Below are 19,133 nucleotides of genomic sequence, written 5' to 3'. Positions count from 1 at the left end.
TGTGCCCTCCTTTATACATGGACTTCCCTGAGTCTGACTAGCTGTGCCCTCCTTTATACATGGACTTTCCTGAGTCTGACTAGCTGTGCCCTCCTTTATACATGGACTTCCCTGAGTCAGACTAGCTGTGCCCTCCTTTATACATGGACTTCCCTGAGTCTGACTAGCTGTGCCCTCCTTTATACATGGACTTTCCTGAGTCTGACTAGCTGTGCCCTCCTTTATACATGGACTTCCCTGAGTCAGACTAGCTGTGCCCTCCTTTATACATGGACTTTCCTTCCCTGAGTTTGACTAGCTGTGCCCTCCTTTATAAATGGACTTTCCTTCCCTGAGTCTGACTAGCTGTGCCCTCCTTTATACATGGACTTTCCTTCCCTGAGTCTGACTAGCTGTGCCCTCCTTTATACATGGACTTTCCTTCCCTGAGTTTGACTAGCTGTGCCCTCCTTTATACATGGACTTTCCTTCCCTGAGTTTGACTAGCTGTGCCCTCCTTTATACATGGACTTTCCTTCCCTGAGTTTGACTAGCTGTGCCCTCCTTTATATATGGACTTTCCTTCCCTGAGTCTGACTGGCTGTGCCCTCCTTTATACATGGACTTTCCTTCCCTGAGTCTGACTAGCTGTGCCCTCCTTTATACATGGACTTTCCTTCCCTGAGTCTAACTAGCTGTGCCCTCCTTTATACATGGACTTCCCTGAGTCTGACTAGCTGTGCCCTCCTTTATACATGGACTTCCCTGAGTCTGACTAGCTGTGCCCTCCTTTATACATGGACTTCCCTGAGTCTGACTAGCTGTGCCCTCCTTTATACATGGACTTCCCTGAGTCTGACTAGCTGTGCCCTCCTTTATACATGGACTTCCCTGAGTCTGACTAGCTGTGCCCTCCTTTATACATGGACTTTCCTGAGTCTGACTAGCTGTGCCCTCCTTTATACATGGACTTTCCTTCCCTGAGTCTGACTAGCTGTGCCCTCTTTTATACATGGACTTCCCTGAGTCTGACTAGCTGTGCCCTCCTTTATACATGGACTTTCCTTCCCTGAGTCTGACTAGCTGTGCCCTCCTTTATACATGGACTTCCCTGAGTCTGACTAGCTGTGCCCTCTTTTATACATGGACTTCCCTGAGTCTGACTAGCTGTGCCCTCCTTTATACATGGACTTCCCTGAGTCTGACTAGCTGTGCCCTCCTTTATACATGGACTTCCCTGAGTCTGACTAGCTGTGCCCTCCTTTATACATGGACTTCCCTGAGTCTGACTAGCTGTGCCCTCCTTTATACATGGACTTTCCTTCCCTGAGTCTGACTAGCTGTGCCATTCTTTATACATGGTGATAGATAGAGACAGCTACAGTATGTATGGGAACAACCTGTCATGTTTGGTCTATGTCCTTACCATGGAAAACATGAACAACATGGGCCTATGAATGAACAGGTTTCTATTTAAAAAGTGAATGTAAACGGAACCTTCTAAAATGATGTGTCAGCTGAATTTGAGTGCCAGCAGCTTACCAGAAATACCAGAAAACTTAAACAAATACTGGCATAGTGCTGGCAGCCTGGCTGAACTGGTGGGCATAACATTCAGTCTAGCCTGAATAGCCACTGATCAATCCGACCATCTCAAAATAATGGCGTAAATAGTGTAATCCTCTTCAAATAATCTAACAACTGAAATGACCAATTAGAGGATAGACAGAGAGAGCATTAATGAGCTTTGGAAATGTTGTGTTCTCTACTCTAAGGGTGTCTGTCAATGTTCAGAGCTGTTTGGTTGTAAAAGAGGTGAAAGTTCAGCTCACCTGGAGTCCACGCCGTCTAGTATCTTCTGTGACTGGCTTCCCATCACCTCTTGTTTCAGGTAGTAGAGCATTCTAACCCGCAGCAACACCCTGCACACAGACACAGCCCCGCCCGCGGTCACCACAAAGCCTCAGCACGCACAAACGCTGAGAGAGCAGAACGGCTTTCACACACACTCACGTCCGTAAATACACACACACACACACATTCACGAACGTACAAACTCACGCATATACACACAATCAAAATATCATTCTCTCTCACACATTCTCACTTTCCTACGGGATGACTGAAATACTGTGCCTAGCTCGTCACGGTAGATGACTGACATACTGTGCCTAGCTCGTCACGTAGATGACTGAAATACTGTGCCTAGCTCGTCACGTAGATGACTGAAATACTGTGCCTAGCTCGTCACGGTAGATGACTGACATACTGTGCCTAGTTCGTCACGTAGATGACTGAAATACTGTGCCTAGCTCGTCACGGTAGATGACTGAAATACTGTGCCTAGCTCGTCATGGTAGATGACTGAAACACTATGCCTAGCTCGTCACGGTGGATGACTGAAATACTGTGCCTAGCTCGTCACGGTAGATCAACTGTCCACGCAAAGGGAAACATTTTGTATTGTTGTATATACTGTATAAATGTTGACCTCAATGATACACACATGCCCAAAATGGAGTGGGATAGAAAATATGCAGTCAGTACAGTCACTGTGTAGTCAGTCCCCGATGCAGTGTCTGTGCCATAGAGAGTGAGACAGTGTCTGTGCCATAGAGAGTGAGACAGTGTCTGTGCCATAGAGTGTGATATGATGTGATCTCTGGGCTGGCAGGGAGAGGAGAGAAGAGAGAGGCAGGCTGAGTCAGAGGAGAGATGCTGTTTCCATGACACACCCAGCCAGGCATCAGTCAGGAGGTGGAAGGTGGAGGGTGGTGGGTGGGGTATGGTATGCCTGATCTGTGATGAATTGGCATACATTCTAGTCTCCCTTCCTCTCTCAAGCTAGGGTCTGAGAACATCTCATTTTTTAAAATCTGTCTAACAGTGTGGCAGGTTAAAAGGTCCAGAGTAGATTTCTTCAGATGGTGTGTGTGGCCCTAGCTTTACACATCCATTATGACACTAGTGGAAAGGGAGTGACATGAGAACACCCCCTCTGCAGGCAGAGCTGTGAGCTCCAGTGCTGAGGTTCAGGTCCAGGCCTCTCCCCTCCCTCCCTGCCTCTGAGGGGCTGTGCCCTGGGTCTCCCCGCAGCAGCTGCTGTTTCCTGTGGCTGTCAGCAAGGCCCTACATCACTCTTTCCCTCTCTCTCTCTCTCTTACACTCAGACAGACAGCCTGGAGTGTGGGAGGTATCTGACGGAGAAGGGACCCTCTCTGCACCAGACATAGAGCTCATACATGCACATGAGTGTGAGTACACACACACACACACACACACACACACACACACACACACACACACACACACACACACACACACACACACACACACACACACACACACACACACACACACACACACACACACGTAAAATACCCATACACTCATGTACATACTGTACTTACTATACAAGCAGATACAAACAGTCAGATACATAAAGGTAAACACACACCCACAATCACATGCATGTACTAGCACAAGTCATACTGAGAATGTTACACATATCCCAACAGAACACAGTACTAGTAGCTACACAGTATTGAACACATATCTTCTAAATGTCATTATCATAGGACAGGGTTCTGGATCTCTGTGTGGGACAGGGACAGTAGGGTGCCATGCCTGTGCATGCCCCGTCCCCACGTCAGTCCACATTCCTCCCTGAGGGGAAAACGCGGAGGTCAGCAAATACACAGAGTGTGTCCCCGTTTGACCAGCGCGCCTCCCATCGGACGATCCCTGGCTTCAATACTACTGCTCTGGGAACAATGGGGAACTTTCTGTGGAAGCCCTGCATGGCTCTGTGTTTAAAGCAGGACGGCAGGAGACAAACCCCCAAGCAACCCCCTTTAGAAAGACAGCAACCTAAATCTATTTACTGTAGTTTAACACTTTTCACCATCATCTATTTGGCTGTGTTGTATATCTCAACAACCATCATCTATATGGCTATGTTGTATATCTCAACAACCATCATCTATATGGCTGTGTTGTATATCTCAACAACCATCATCTATATGGCTGTGTTTTATATCTCAACAACCATCATCTATATGGCTGTGTTGTATATCTCAACAACCATCATCTATATGGCTGTGTTGTATATCTCAACAACCATCATCTATATGGCTGTGTTGTATATCTCAACAACCATCATCTATATGGCTGTGTTGTATATCTCAACAACCATCATCTATATGGCTGTGTTGTATATCTCAACAACCATCATCTATATGGCTGTGTTGTATATCTCAACAACCATCATCCCTATGGCTGTGTTTTATATCTCAACAACCATCATCTATATGGCTGTGTTGTATATCTCAACAACCATCATCTATATGGCTGTGTTTTATATCTCAACAACCATCATCTATATGGCTGTGTTTTATATCTCAACAACCATCATCTATATGGCTGTGTTGTATATCTCAACAACCATCATCTATATGGCTGTGTTTTATATCTCAACAACCATCATCTATATGGCTGTGTTTTATATCTCAACAACCATCATCTATATGGCTGTGTTTTATATCTCAACAACCATCATCTATATGGCTGTGTTGTATATCTCAACAACCATCATCTATTTGGCTGTGTTTTATATCTCATGGGTTTTATATCTCATGTGTTTTATATCTCAACAACCATCATCTATATGGCTGTGTTTTATATCTCAACAACCATCATCTATATGGCTGTGTTGTATATCTCAACAACCATCATCTATATGGCTATGTTTTATATCTCAACAACCATCATCTATATGGCTGTGTTTTATATCTCAACAACCATCATCTATATGGCTGTGTTTTATATCTCAACAACCATCATCTATTTGGCTGTGTTTTATGTCTCAACAACCATCATCTATATGGCTGTGTTTTATATCTCAACAACCATCATCTATATGGCTGTGTTTTATATCTCAACAACCATCATCTATATGGCTGTGTTTTATATCTCAACAACCATCATCTATATGGCTGTGTTTTATATCTCAACAACCATCATCTATATGGCTGTGTTGTATATCTCAACAACCATCATCTATTTGGCTGTGTTTTATATCTCATGGGTTTTATATCTCATGTGTTTTATATCTCAACAACCATCATCTATATGGCTGTGTTTTATATCTCAACAACCATCATCTATATGGCTGTGTTTTATATCTCAACAACCATCATCTATATGGCTGTGTTGTATATCTCAACAACCATCATCTATTTGGCTGTGTTTTATATCTCAACAACCATCATCTATATGGCTGTGTTTTATATCTCAACAACCATCATCTATATGGCTGTGTTTTATATCTCAACAACCATCATCTATTTGGCTGTGTTTTATATCTCAACAACCATCATCTATATGGCTGTGTTGTATATCTCAACAACCATCATCTATATGGCTGTGTTTTATATCTCATGTGTTTTATATCTCAACAACCATCATCTATATGGCTGTGTTTTATATCTCATGTGTTGTATATCTCAACAACCATCATCTATATGGCTATGTTTTATATCTCAACAACCATCATCTATATGGCTGTGTTTTATATCTCAACAACCATCATCTATTTGGCTGTGTTTTATATCTCAACAACCATCATCTATATGGCTGTGTTGTATATCTCAACAACCATCATCTATATGGCTGTGTTTTATATCTCATGTGTTTTATATCTCAACAACCATCATCTATATGGCTGTGTTTTATATCTCAACAACCATTATCTGATAACTTATAGGTTCATATTTCAAACCATTTCATTGGATGTAAGAGTTGTTTTCTTCTTCCCATCATCTATGTAGCTTTATATAAAATATAAATAATCCCTGGCTGTAGTGTAATCTGTTTATTCTATCTGTCAATAAAAGATCAATGACAGCTATTCGTTTGAGTTAAAATCCCATTCAGATGATTATCATTCAGCAGTGTAATCTATAATCTGATTCACGGTCATTAATAGAGGAAAGCCACAGATGGAGAAGATGGCTGCTTCAATTTGTCTTAATTACAGACAGTGGTGTTGATGTGCAGGAGTCAACACTCTGCAACTGACAAAAACATACAATTATGTTTTCACACAGGCTAGCGTCAATACACTGAAGCCAACTGAGGGAAATACAAAATATGAGACGCTTCAAAAATGTTCTCTCAACTCTATATACGACAGAGACAAGAACCTATGTGCATTTCCAACATAAACAAAAACCAAGCTAAGCCACAAAGACAAGTTGTTTGTTCCAAGATAACGATTAGACAACAATACCATTAAAAAAACATCAAAAAGTGTACTGAATATATTTAATACTATAGGCCTATAGTACCAAGAGTAGCTTCTTACTTGTTGCAGTGGTGTTTGAGGTGCTTCTTGTATCCCTCGTCCTGCAGCATGTGTTCTGGGTTGTGCTTCCTGATCCACTCAGCCTTCTGGATGTCAAACGTGCTAGACTGAGTCTTCATCTTCTTCCCCTTCCTGCCTCTGGGGACCGGGGTCGACAGACCTGAGGGAGGAACACAGATTCAATTTGTGGTTATGGACACCGGTTTATAAACCCACATTAAAACCCTTAACAGTAAACCAATAGCACAGTGGTAGGGGGAAATGCCCTTTAAAGGAAGAATTCCTTGAGAGGAACCAGATTCTAATCTGTGGTTGGACCCCTGAGGTTTGGTCATTGTGAGGTTGTAACGTACCCAGGTGGTTCTGTAGTTCCTTGGTCTGTCCGTCCTCGGAGGGGGCGATCAGGTCCCACATGAAGCTCTTGATCTTGTCGTCACCGCGGTAGTGAACCAGACAGTAGGCCAGAAGGGCTCTGCAGATAGACTCTACATCGCGCTCTGTCAGCTGCTTCTTAAATCGACCATGGAGCAGGATGTCCTTCCAACGACCCCACCTGGACGACACAGGAGGAGAGGGTCAATACTGGAGACAAATACTGTACAATATAGATGGACAACACAGGAGAGCCTCAGTACAGACACAACACCATACAATACAGATGGACAACACAGGAGAGCCTCAGTACAGACACAACACAGATGGACAACACAGGAGAGCCTCAGTACAGACACAACACTGTACAATATAGATGGACAACACAGATGAGCCTCAGTACAGACACAATACTGTACAATATAGATGGACAACACAGGAGAGCCTCAGTACAGACACAACACTGTACAATACAGATAAACAACACAGGAGAGCCTCAGTACAGACACAACACTGTACAATATAGATGAACAACACAGGAGAGCCTCAGTACAGACACAACACTGTACAATACAGATAAACAACACAGGAGAGCCTCAGTACAGACACAACACTGTACAATACAGATAAACAACACAGGAGAGCCTCAGTACAGACACAACACTGTACAATATAGATAAACAACACAGGAGAGCCTCAGTACAGACACAACACTGTACAATATAGATGAACAACACAGGAGAGCCTCAGTACAGACACAACACTGTACAATACAGATAAACAACACAGGAGAGCCTCAGTACAGACACAACACTGTACAATATAGATGGACAACACAGGAGAGCCTCAGTACAGACACAACACTGTACAATATAGATGGACAACACAGGAGAGCCTCAGTACAGACACAACACTGTACAATATAGATGGACAACACAGGAGAGCCTCAGTACAGACACAACACTGTACAATACAGATAAACAACACAGGAGAGCCTCAGTACAGACACAACACTGTACAATATAGATGGACAACACAGGAGCGCCTCAGTACAGACACAACACTGTACAATATAGATGGACAACACAGGAGCACCTCAGTACAGACACAACACTGTACAATATAGATAAACACCACAGGAGAGCCTCAGTACAGACACAACACTGTACAATACAGATAAACAACACAGGAGAGCCTCAGTACAGACACAACACTGTACAATATAGATGAACAACACAGGAGCGCCTCAGTACAGACACAACACTGTACAATACAGATAAACAACACAGGAGAGCCTAAGTACAGACACAACACTGTACAATATAGATAAACAACACAGGAGAGCCTCAGTACAGACACAACACTGTACAATATAGATGAACAACACAGGAGAGCCTCAGTACAGACACAACACTGTACAATACAGATAAACACAGGAGAGCCTCAGTACAGACACAACACTGTACAATACAGATAAACAACACAGGAGAGCCTCAGTACAGACACAACACTGTACAATACAGATAAACAACACAGGAGAGCCTCAGTACAGACACAACACTGTACAATATAGATGGACAACACAGGAGAGCCTCAGTACAGACAACACTGTACAATACAGATGGACAACACAGGAGAGCCTCAGTACAGACACAACACTGTACAATACAGATAAACAACGCAGGGGAGCCTCAGTACAGACACAACACTGTACAATACAGATAAACAACACAGGAGAGCCTCAGTACAGACACAACACTGTACAATACAGATAAACAACACAGGAGAGCCTCAGTACAGACACAACACTGTACAATACAGATGCACAACACATGAGAGCCTCAGTACAGACACAACACTGTACAATATAGATAAACAACACAGGAGAGCCTCAGTACAGACACAACACTGTACAATACAGATAAAAAACACAGGAGAGCCTCAGTACAGACACAACACTGTACAGCAGTAACACTAAGAACAAGATGTGGTTGGTCTGGGCTGAAACTCAAGTCTGCACATCCTGTTGGTCCCAAGATAAGTATTAAAGAACATTGTTATTTAGTATCAATGTTGGTTTGTATATTATCTAGCATAAGTGGTACAGTCACTGACACTGACCCGTATACTAGTAGGTTCTTCTCCACTCTGAAGCACTCTGTCCTGCCGTAGCTGTTGAGGCGGTCGTGGGGCCGGCGGAGCTTGGGCTTGTCCTCGTTGTCACTCTCCCCCTCAGACAGCTCTGCCAGCTCGTCCTTAGTGGCACTGAAGGGTCGGGTCTGCTTCCTCACCCTCGGAGTGTCAATTACCAGGCTGTTCTGTTGTGGAATAGGAGAGGAACACACACAGATACTCAGATACTATTGTAGCAAATTCACTCATGGCATTGATCTTATCTCCTATATAACATATCTCATCATGGCCAGAAAGAGCAGGTTCAGTGTTTAAACTAAAGCATTACTTACTCTGTCATTGGCAGAGTCCATGTCAATCTCAGCCTTCTTGGCCCACTTGTCCCAGAAGTTGGGGTCGTCCAGAGAAATGTCTGTGCGGTTTCCGGATGCCACAAAACTGGCCTGAGAGAGAAGAAGACATTATATCACATTAAACCTTGATAATCTGATTCACTGTTCCTTCCTGAGTCTCCTTCAATGAGAAGTCTGAGTCTCCTAACAGAGCTGAGAGTCTGTGATGAAGAGTGACATGAGAGTAGACAGGAGACACGGGTTACTACTGCTAGTCATGCAGAAAGGAAAAGGATAGCAACATTCAAACAATGACCACTGTGTGGTGCTCTTTCAGTCACTGGGTACCTTGGCAAAGGTAGATCCCCGTCCCTCAGACTCGATGGTGATGGTCTTGGTCCTGCGTTGAAGGATCTGGTCGATGTCCTCCTCACAGAACTTGGCCCCCTCATCCTCATCGTCCATCAGAGCTCCATACGCCCCTTTCCTCAGCAGGTCCTCGATCTCCTTCTTAGACAGCTGCTGCTGGGTCGGCTGGAGAGAGGGGAGGGGGAGAAGGAGAAACAGAGAGGGTGTCAGGGGAACTGATGATGGACTACAGTAGATCACAGACTGGACTATTTACACATTACATCATTGTACACACAAACATGTGCACAACACATGCATTAACACCACACAAAAACAGACAGACACTCTAGTGTGAGAAACGCCGAGGAGAGAGACAGTTAGTTGAACTGAAGCTGAACTGGATCACATGCTAGACCTTTTTAAATCTGAAAGAGTAGCAGCAACCCCCAGCTGACCCATGGTGTGTTAGTATGCAGCTGGTGGTGCTAATGTCTGCTCAACACTTAGTCCCGCTAATCCAGACAGCTAATCCAGAGAGAGAAACAGCTAAGCTCCTCCTACACACTGATGATGCACTATTTTTTATTTTTATTTTTATATTTCACCTTTATTTAACCAGGCTAGTTGAGAACAAGTTCTCATTTGCAACTGCGACCTGGCCAAGATAAAGCATAGCAGTGTGAACAGACAACAACACAGAGTTACACATGGAGTAAACAATAAACAAGTCAATAACACAGTAGGAAAAAAACAGAATGAGTCTATATACATTGTGTGCAAAAGGCATGAGGAGGTAGGCAATAAATAGGCCATAGGAGCGAATAATTACAATTTAGCAGATTAACACTGGAGTGATAAATCATCAGATGATCATGAGCAAGTAGAGATACTGGTGTGCAAAAGAGCAGAAAAGTAAATAAATAAAAACAGTAAGGGGATATCTCAAAGCTGTGTTTATTATATTGACTTGTCCATTTTCTACACCCTCATTTTGTAGAATGGACTTACCTACAGTGCCTTCGGAATATATTCCGACCCCTTGACTTTTTACACATGTTGTTAAATTATAGCCTTATTCTAAAATGGATAAAATCATCAATCTACACACAAAACCCCATAATGACAAAGCAAAAAACGTTGTGTTTTTTTGTGCAAATGTATAAAAAAAAATATATATATTGAAATATCACATTTACATAAGTATTCAGACCCTTTACTCAGTACTTTGTTGAAGCACTTTGGCAGTGATTACAGCCTTGCGTCTTCTTGGGTATGAAGCTACAAGCTTGGCACACCTGTACTTGGGAAGTTTCTCCCATTATCCTCTGCAACTCCTCTCAAGCTCTGTCAGGTTGGATGGGGAGCGTTGCTGCACAGCTATTTTCAGGTCTCTCCAGAGATGTTCGATCGGGTTCAAGTCCAGGCTCTGGCTGGGCCACTCAAGGACATTCAGAGACTTGTCCCGAAGCCACTCCTGTGTTGTCTTGGCTGTGTGCTTAGGATCGTTGTCCTGTTGGAAGGAACCTTCACCCCAGTCTGAGGTTCTGAGCGCTCTGGATGCAGGTTTTAATTGAGGATCTCTCTGTACTTTGCTCCGTTCATCTTTGCCTCGACCCTGACTAGAATCCCAGTCCCTGCTGCTGAAAAACATCTGCTTCACTGTAGGGATGGTGCCAGGTTTCCTCCAGACGTGACGCTTGGCATTCAGACCAGAGTTCAATCTTGGTTTCACCAGACCAGAGAATCTTGTTTCTCATGGCCTGAGAATCTTCAGGTGCCTTTTGGCAAACTCCAAGCGGGCTGTCATGTGGCTTTTACTGAAGAATGGCTTCCGTCTGGCCACTCTACCATGAAGGCCAGATTGGTGGAGTGCTGCAGAGATGGGAAGGTTCTCCCATCTCCACAGAGGAACTCTAGAGCTCTGTTAGTGACCATCGGGTTCTTGGTCACCTCCCTGACCAAGACCCTTCTTCCCCGATTGCTCAGTTTGGCCGGGCAGCCAGCTCTAGTAAGAGTCTTAGTGGTTCCAAACTTATTCCAGTTAAGAATGATGGAGGCCACTGTGTTCTTGCGGACCTTCAATGCTGCAGACATTTTTTGGTAACCTTCCCCAGATCTGTGCCTCGACACAATCCTGTCTCGGAGCTCTCCGTACAATTCCTTCGACATCTTGGCTTGGTTTTTGCTCTGACATACACTGTCAACTGTGGGACCTTATATAGAGGTGTGTTTTTCCCAAATCAGGTCCAATCAATTGAATTTACCACAGGTGGACTCCAATCAAGTTATAGAGACATCTCAAAGATGATCAATGGAAACAGGATCCACCTGAGCTCAATTTTGAGTCTCATAGCAAATGGTCTGAATACTTAGGTACTTAGGTATCATTTTTTTATTTGTACAAAATTTGCAAAAATCTCTGAAAACCTGTTTTCGCTTTGTCATTATGGGTTATTGTGTGTAGATTGCTGAGAAGAAAAATATATATTTAATCCATTTTAGAATAAGGCTGTAACGTAACAAAATGTGGAAAAAGTCAAGGGGTCTGAATACTTTCCGAATGCATAGAGCATCCACCGGACTGATACAGGTGCTGCAGAGTGTGTGTGTGTGTGTATGATGAACACAGCAGACTCACCCCTCCTCCCGGCACGCTGTTCTCCCTGCCACTCATGCTCTGCAGCACAGCCTTGTCCAGGCCCAGTTTGAGGCTGGCCCGGTCAAACATCTCCCGCTCGTAAGAGTTCCTGGTGATCAGACGGTACACCTTCACCGCCTTGTTCTGACCAATCCTATGGCAGCGAGCCTGGGCCTGATAATGAAAAATAACTTGGTTATGACCAACCCAATACATTTTATATTTGTCCAATAAAAATCACTTCAGGATCAAGATCGTTGCTGCTATAATAACATAAATATGCCATTTAGCAGACGCTTTTATCCAAAGTGACTTAGTCATGCATACATACATTTTACTATCCAAGCTATGTCAATTAAAACATTTAACTATTATAATAGGATTTAAAAGACACTTCTCAATTCAAGGACTTCCTGAATTGACTGAATTGAAATAGAAAGTGACCACACCTTCGTTGCTAATTGTATTACAGTGGAGGCTGGTGTCACTTTAGATGTCTGTGTGTGTCTTTACCTGCAGGTCGTTCTGTGGGTTCCAGTCTGAGTCAAAGATAATACAGGTGTCAGCAGCAGTCAAGTTGATGCCCAGACCTCCAGCCCGGGTACACAGCAGAAACACAAAGCGGTCCGAGTCTGGTTTGCTGAAACGGTCTATAGCTGCCTGACGCAGGTTACCTCTCACTCTGCCATCGATACGCTCATACAGGTACCTGAGGAACACAGGACCATGCAGGGTTGGAGGAGGATCTTCTAGTACACATAATTACACATGTTCTAGTGTCACATCCAAGTATCATGAATGTCAACATTTACATACAGTACGACACAGAGTTTTACAGTAGCTGATACAACACCAACCATCACACATTAAGAGGCCTACAATTGCCACACAATATTTCCAGGAATTTGTTTTTGTCATCCACTTTCAAACAACATTCACTAGTTGTCTCCTTCTTTACTCCATTCCTGTCTCTCTTTTCCTTCCGCTATCTGTATTCTGCTCTCTCTTTCTCCTTTCATCCTTCCTCCCCCTCTGGCAGAGAACAAGGTGGTTTAGCTTGCTGATCATGGGCAGCCTCTTTCCCAGGAGCCCTCGCCCCTGCCTTACCCCACATCCTACTCCTCATCTTCTTTGCCTTATACACCTCACCCCCTCACCTCTACAGTGACCCACTCCCCTCCGCACGCCCACAGACTCCTCTCTCCCTCTGTCTAATGTGGGAGTGCCCCGAGGGAGTCTGAGACCTGCCGCTGAACCCCGGCTAAGCCTTGCCTAGCCACTGAGCGGAGCGCCTCGCCTTGTGTGTTTACACTGGTTTCGTTCGGGATTTGAGTGCCAGAAAGAAGCATGGAGGGGAAAAGAACACAGGGCCAGGCCCCGGATAGTGAGAAAGACAAGAGAGGATAGCGAGAGGGAGAAGAAGAGAGAGGACAGAAATATCAAGAGGGAGAGGGAGAAAGAGATGGAGAGACCACACAGACCAGGCCAGTCGCCCGCTTTCCTCAGCTTAGACGGGCTGCTGGGATAATATCCTTTTCATTTAGCGTGCAAACAGGAAGCTCATTAAGCCAGGAGATTAAGACCTTGAATGAAAGGGTCTTGGTACATTCTTCTGCTTCTGTTACACAGTCTTTATCATCTCCCTGCTCTGGGTAGCATTATGGAGTGATGAGCACAGGGGGCTTTAAAAGGCTCTTTCTCAGACAGTCACTGGACAGAGAGGCTAATGCTTAGAGATTCAGCATTTCTCTTCAACTACATTCAATTTAATAAGGGAAAGTACTGGAGTGATTCAGCTTTTGCTGCACTGCAAACTGTTAGCTAGCTAACACCAGATAATAAACCATAAATACATCACTTTGAAAATGGAGCTGAAAAATGGAAATTACAAAGTCTATTACCCTCTCAAGCATGATTCCTGTCTTTTTCCACATCAGCCTAGCTGAAAGATATGAAATATCTGAGGAGAGAGAACATTGATTTCCAGGCTTCTATTGGAGTGGAGTACTTGGGAGCATAGTAATACAAGACGAGAGGCAGGCAGCAGTACCTTCTCTGGATGAGGTAGTCCTCCAGGATATCCAGACAGCGGACCATCTGGGAGAAGATGAGGACCTTGTGTCCCCCGGCCTTCATCTTGGGCAGCAGCTTATCTATGAGGACCAGTTTACCAGCCGACTGCACCATGGCCTGCAGGTGGAAATCAAAGGCAACAGGGCTGTACACCTCTCGGAAGTCCTCCAAGATCTTCTCCTCAGCACCTGGGAGAGATGGACAGACAAATAAACTCAGTAATGGTATCAGGGTTGCTGCTACAATTGTACAAGCAGGGCGGGCCCCCGTCTAATGCTGTTGCCACTAGAGTTTGGCTTCTATTGGGAAAAGACTGGATGACATTTAATCTGGTACCATGCTACCATTTTCACCTAATCTGTATACAGTTCATATACATTACCTACTTTAAAACAGACAGGAATAGCAACTCAGTCATGGAATAGATTTTGTACAATATGGTACTGGAAAAAAATAGTGTGGACCTGAGTGAGTTGGCAGTACAAGGAACTCTCTCTCTGATCACTGGTTAGAAGGATAATGACCAAGCAACTGAATGACCAAGGAGACAGCTCACACACACAGCTCACTGCCTCGAACTCACAAACCAGCATTGATGTAAAATGGCGCCGGAAGAAATGGCAGCAGTTTTACGGGCGCCCAACCAATTGTGCTATTATGTGGGTTTTTTTGCGTTATTTGTAACTTTTGTACATAATGTTTAATGTACAAAATAAATTTTGTACATAATGTTTCTGCAACCGTATCTTACGGCAAAAAAGAGCTTCTGGATATCAGGACAGCGATCACTCACCTCGGAATAGACCAAGATTTTTTTCTTCAATAAGCAGGACGCACAGGACATACTCCAAACACCTGACAAGGCCAACATCCCAGTTATTGGCAAGAGGAAGAGACGCAGGCACAGAGGACACTGAGCGGGATGCCTCGTTAGGGTCCGCCGGCGGCGAGTGGGAAAGCTGCCGTTACCATCAGTATTACTCGCCAACGTGCAATCATTGGACAATAATTAGACGAGGTACGATCACGAATATCCTACCAATGGGACATCAACAACTGTAATATCCTATGTTTCACGGAATCGTGGCTGAATGACGACATGGATATTCAGCTAGCGGGATATACGCTGCACCGGCAAGTTAGAACAGCACACTCCGGTAAGACGAGGGGGGGCGGTCTGTGCATATTTGTAAATAACAGCTGTTGCATTAAATCTAAGGGAGTCTCTAGATTTTGCTCGCCTGAAGTTGAGTATATTGTGATAAATTGCAGGCCACACTACTTGCCTAGAGAGTTTTCAGCTACACTTTTCGTGGCTGTTTATTTACCACCACAGACAGATGCTGGCACTAAGACTGCACTCAGTCAGCTGTATAAGGAAATAAGCAAACAGGAAACCACTCACCCAGAGGCGGCCCTCCTAGTGGCCGGAGACTTTAATGCAGGGAAACATAAATTGGTTCTACCTCATTTCTATCAAAATGTTAAATGTGCAACCAGAGGGGAAAAAATTCTAGATCACCTGTACTCCACACACAGAGACGCGTACAAAGCTCTCCCTCGCCCTCCATTTGGTAAATCCGACCACAACTCTATCCTCCTGATTCCTGATTACAAGCAAAATTTAAAGCAGGAAGCACCAGTGACTCGGTCTATAAAAAAGTGGTCAGATGAAGCAGATGCTAAACTACAGGACTGTTTTGCTATCACAGACTAGAACATGGAACACTCTTCCGATGGCATTGAGGAGTACACCACATCAGTCACTGGCTTTATCAATAAGTGCATTGAGGACATCGTCCCCACAGTGACTGTACGTACATACCCCAACCAGAAGCCATGGATTACAGGCAACATTCGCACTGAGCTAAAGGGTAGAGCTGCCGCTTTCAAGGTGCGGGACTCTAACCCGGAAGCTTATAAGAAATCCTGCTATGTCGTGCGACGAACCATCAAACAGGCAAAGCCTCAATACAGGGCTAAGATTGAATTATACTACACTGGCTCCGACACTCGTCTTATGTGGCAGGGCTTGCAAATTATCACAGACTACAAAGGGAAGCACAGCCGTGAGCTGCCCAGTGACACAAGCATACTAGACGAGCTAAATCACTTCTATGCTCGCTTCGAGGCAAGCAACACTGAGGCATGCATGAGAGCATCAGCTGTTCCGGACGACTGTGTGATCATGCTCTCTGTAGCCGACGTGAGTAAGACCTTTAAAAAGGTCAACATTCACAAGGCTGTGGGGCCAGACGGATTACCAGGACGTGTGCTCCGGGCATGTGCTGACCCAACTGGCAGGTATCTTCATTGACATTTTCAACATGTCCCTGATTGAGTCTGTAATACCAACATGTTTCAAGCAGACCACCATAGTCCCTGTGCATAAGAACACGAAGGCAACCTGCCTAAATGAATAAAGACCCGTAGCACTTATGTCCGTAGCCATGAAGTGCTTTGAAAGGCTGGTAATGGCTCACATCAACACCATTACCCCAGAAACCCTAGACCCACTAAAATGTGCATACCGTCCAAACAGATCCACAGATGATGCAATCTCTATTGCACTCCACACTGCCCTTTCCCACGTGGACAAAAGGAACACCTATGTGAGAATGCTATTCATTGACTACAGCTCAGCGTTCAACACCATAGTACCCTCGAAGCTCATCACTAAGCTAAGGACCCTGGGACTAAACACATCCCTCTGCTACTGGATCCTGGACTTCCTGACTGGCCGCCCCCAGGTGATGAGGGTAGGTAGCAACACATCTGCCACGCTGATCCTCAACACTGGAACCCCCCAGGGGTGCGTGCTCAGTCCCCTCCTGTGCTCCCTGTTCACTCACGACTGCATGGTCAGGCACGACTCCAACACCATCATTAAGTTTGCAGACGACACAACAGTGGTAGGCCTGATCACTGACAACGACGAGACAGCCTATAGGGAGGAGGTCAGAAACCTGGCCGGGTGGTGCCAGAATAACAACCTATCCCTTAATGTAACCAAGACTAAGGAGATGATTGTGGACTACAGGAAAAGGAGGGCCAAGCACGCCCCCATTCTCATCGACGGGGCTGTAGTGGAGCAGGTTGAGAGCTTCAAGTTCCTTGGTGTCCACATCACCAACAAACTAGAATGGTCCAAACACACCAAGACAGTCGTGAAGAGGGCACGACAAAGCCTATTCCCCCTCAGGAAACTAAAAAGATTTGGCATGGGTCCTGAGATCCTCAAAAGGTTCTAGAGCTGCAACATCGAGAGCATCCTGACTGGTTGCATCACTGCCTGGTAGGGCAATTGCTCGGCCTCCGACCGCAAGTCGCTACAGAGGGTGGTGCGTACGGCCCAGTACATCACTGGGGCTAAGCTGTCTGCCATCCAGGACCTCTACACCAGGCGGTGTCAGAGGAAGGCCCTAAAAATTGTCAAAGACCCCAGCCACCCCAGTCATAGACTGTTCTCTACTACTGCATTGCAAGCGGTACCGGAGTGCAAAGTCTAGGACAGTTTTTACCCCAAAGCCATAAGACTACTGAACAGGTAATAAATTGGCTACCCAGACTATTTGGACTGTGTCCCCAACCCCCCCCCCCCCAACCCCTCTTTTACGCTGCTGCTACTCTCTGTTTATCATATATGCATAGTCACTTTAACTATACATTCATGTACATACTACCTCAATTGACCCGACCAACCAGTGCTCCCGCACATTGGCTAACTGTATTGTGTCCCGCCAACCACCACCACTGTCTTTTTACTGTTGTTTTTATTTCTTTATTGTTTATTGTTCACCTAATACCTTTTTTGCACTATTGGTTAGAGCCTGTAAGCAAGCATTTCACCTATTGTATTCAGTGCACGTGACAAATAAACTTTGATTTGATTTGATGAAGAAAGGTCCCATAATTACACTAATCTGTATGCAGGTCAAAGACAATATGAGAGTTAGGACTTCTATAATGCTTATCAAGTCTAACAACCCATTTTTTATTATTTGACATACTAAAAACTAGTGGATATTATAAACTGGATAGTTCGAGCCCTGAATGCTGATTGGCAGACAGCCGTGGTATATCAGACCGTATAACACGGGTATGAGAAAACATTTATTTTTACTGTTCTATATTACGTTGGTAACCAGTTCATAGTAGCAATAGGACACCTCGGGGTTTGTGGTATATGGCCAATATACCACGGCTAAAGTCTGTTCTTAGGCACGACCTATACCACAAACCCCTGAGGTGCCTTACTGCTATTATAAACTGTTTACCAACGTTTTTTTTATTTTTATTTAACCTTTATTTAACTAGGCAAGTCAGTTAAGAGCAAATTCTTACTTACAATGACGGCCTACACTGGTCAAACCCGGACGACGCTGGGCCAATTGTGTGCTGCCCTATGGGCTTCCCAATCACAACCGGTTGTGATTCAGCCTGGATCAGAACCAGGGTGTCTTTAGTGATGCCTCTAGCATTGAGATGCAGTGTCTTAGACCCCTGCGCCACTCAGGAGCTCATATACCACACCCCCTCGTGACTTACTGCTTAAAACTTCTTAAGGCTAGGGGGCAGTATTTTCGTTTTTGGCTAAAAAACGTACCCATTTGAAACTGCCTAATTCTCAGCCCCCGAAACTAGAATATGCATATAATTGTCAGATTAGGATAGAAAACACTCTGAAGTTTCCAAATCAGTCAAAACTTTGTCTGTGAGTTAAACAGAACTGATATTGCAGGCTAAAACCTGAGGAAAATCCAATCAGGAAGTGCCCCTGTTTTTGAAACCTCTCTGTTCCTATGCATCCTTATTGCCCATTTAAAGGGATATCAACCTTTTTCTATGGCTTCCCTAAGGTGTCAACAGCCTTTAGACATAGTTTCAGGCT

At 44.5% G+C, this 19,133-nt stretch overlaps 1 protein-coding gene across 10 annotated transcripts in view; it reads right to left on the bottom strand.

Annotated features, from left to right (window-relative positions):
• The window catches only part of LOC129834648 (chromodomain-helicase-DNA-binding protein 9-like), a 168,647-nt gene that overhangs the window by 13,157 nt on the left and 136,357 nt on the right, over nt 1-19,133 (bottom strand). For all 10 annotated transcript variants that reach the window (XM_055899833.1, XM_055899832.1, XM_055899835.1 and 7 more), the window contains 9 exons: nt 14,220-14,430; nt 12,683-12,878; nt 12,170-12,343; nt 9,529-9,714; nt 9,181-9,291; nt 8,837-9,033; nt 6,697-6,896; nt 6,344-6,503; nt 1,812-1,901 (listed from right to left, as the gene is read on the bottom strand). In XM_055899833.1, coding sequence (XP_055755808.1) covers nt 1,812-1,901; nt 6,344-6,503; nt 6,697-6,896; nt 8,837-9,033; nt 9,181-9,291; nt 9,529-9,714; nt 12,170-12,343; nt 12,683-12,878; nt 14,220-14,430 — 1,525 coding nt within the window. The remainder of the gene's footprint in view (nt 1-1,811; nt 1,902-6,343; nt 6,504-6,696; nt 6,897-8,836; nt 9,034-9,180; nt 9,292-9,528; nt 9,715-12,169; nt 12,344-12,682; nt 12,879-14,219; nt 14,431-19,133) is intronic.

This window comes from Salvelinus fontinalis, chromosome 35, assembly GCF_029448725.1.
Source record: "Salvelinus fontinalis isolate EN_2023a chromosome 35, ASM2944872v1, whole genome shotgun sequence".
NCBI classification, from domain to species: domain Eukaryota; kingdom Metazoa; phylum Chordata; class Actinopteri; order Salmoniformes; family Salmonidae; genus Salvelinus; species Salvelinus fontinalis.
Note: the sequence above shows the minus strand (reverse complement) of the source record. Positions and strands in the feature narration are given on the sequence as shown.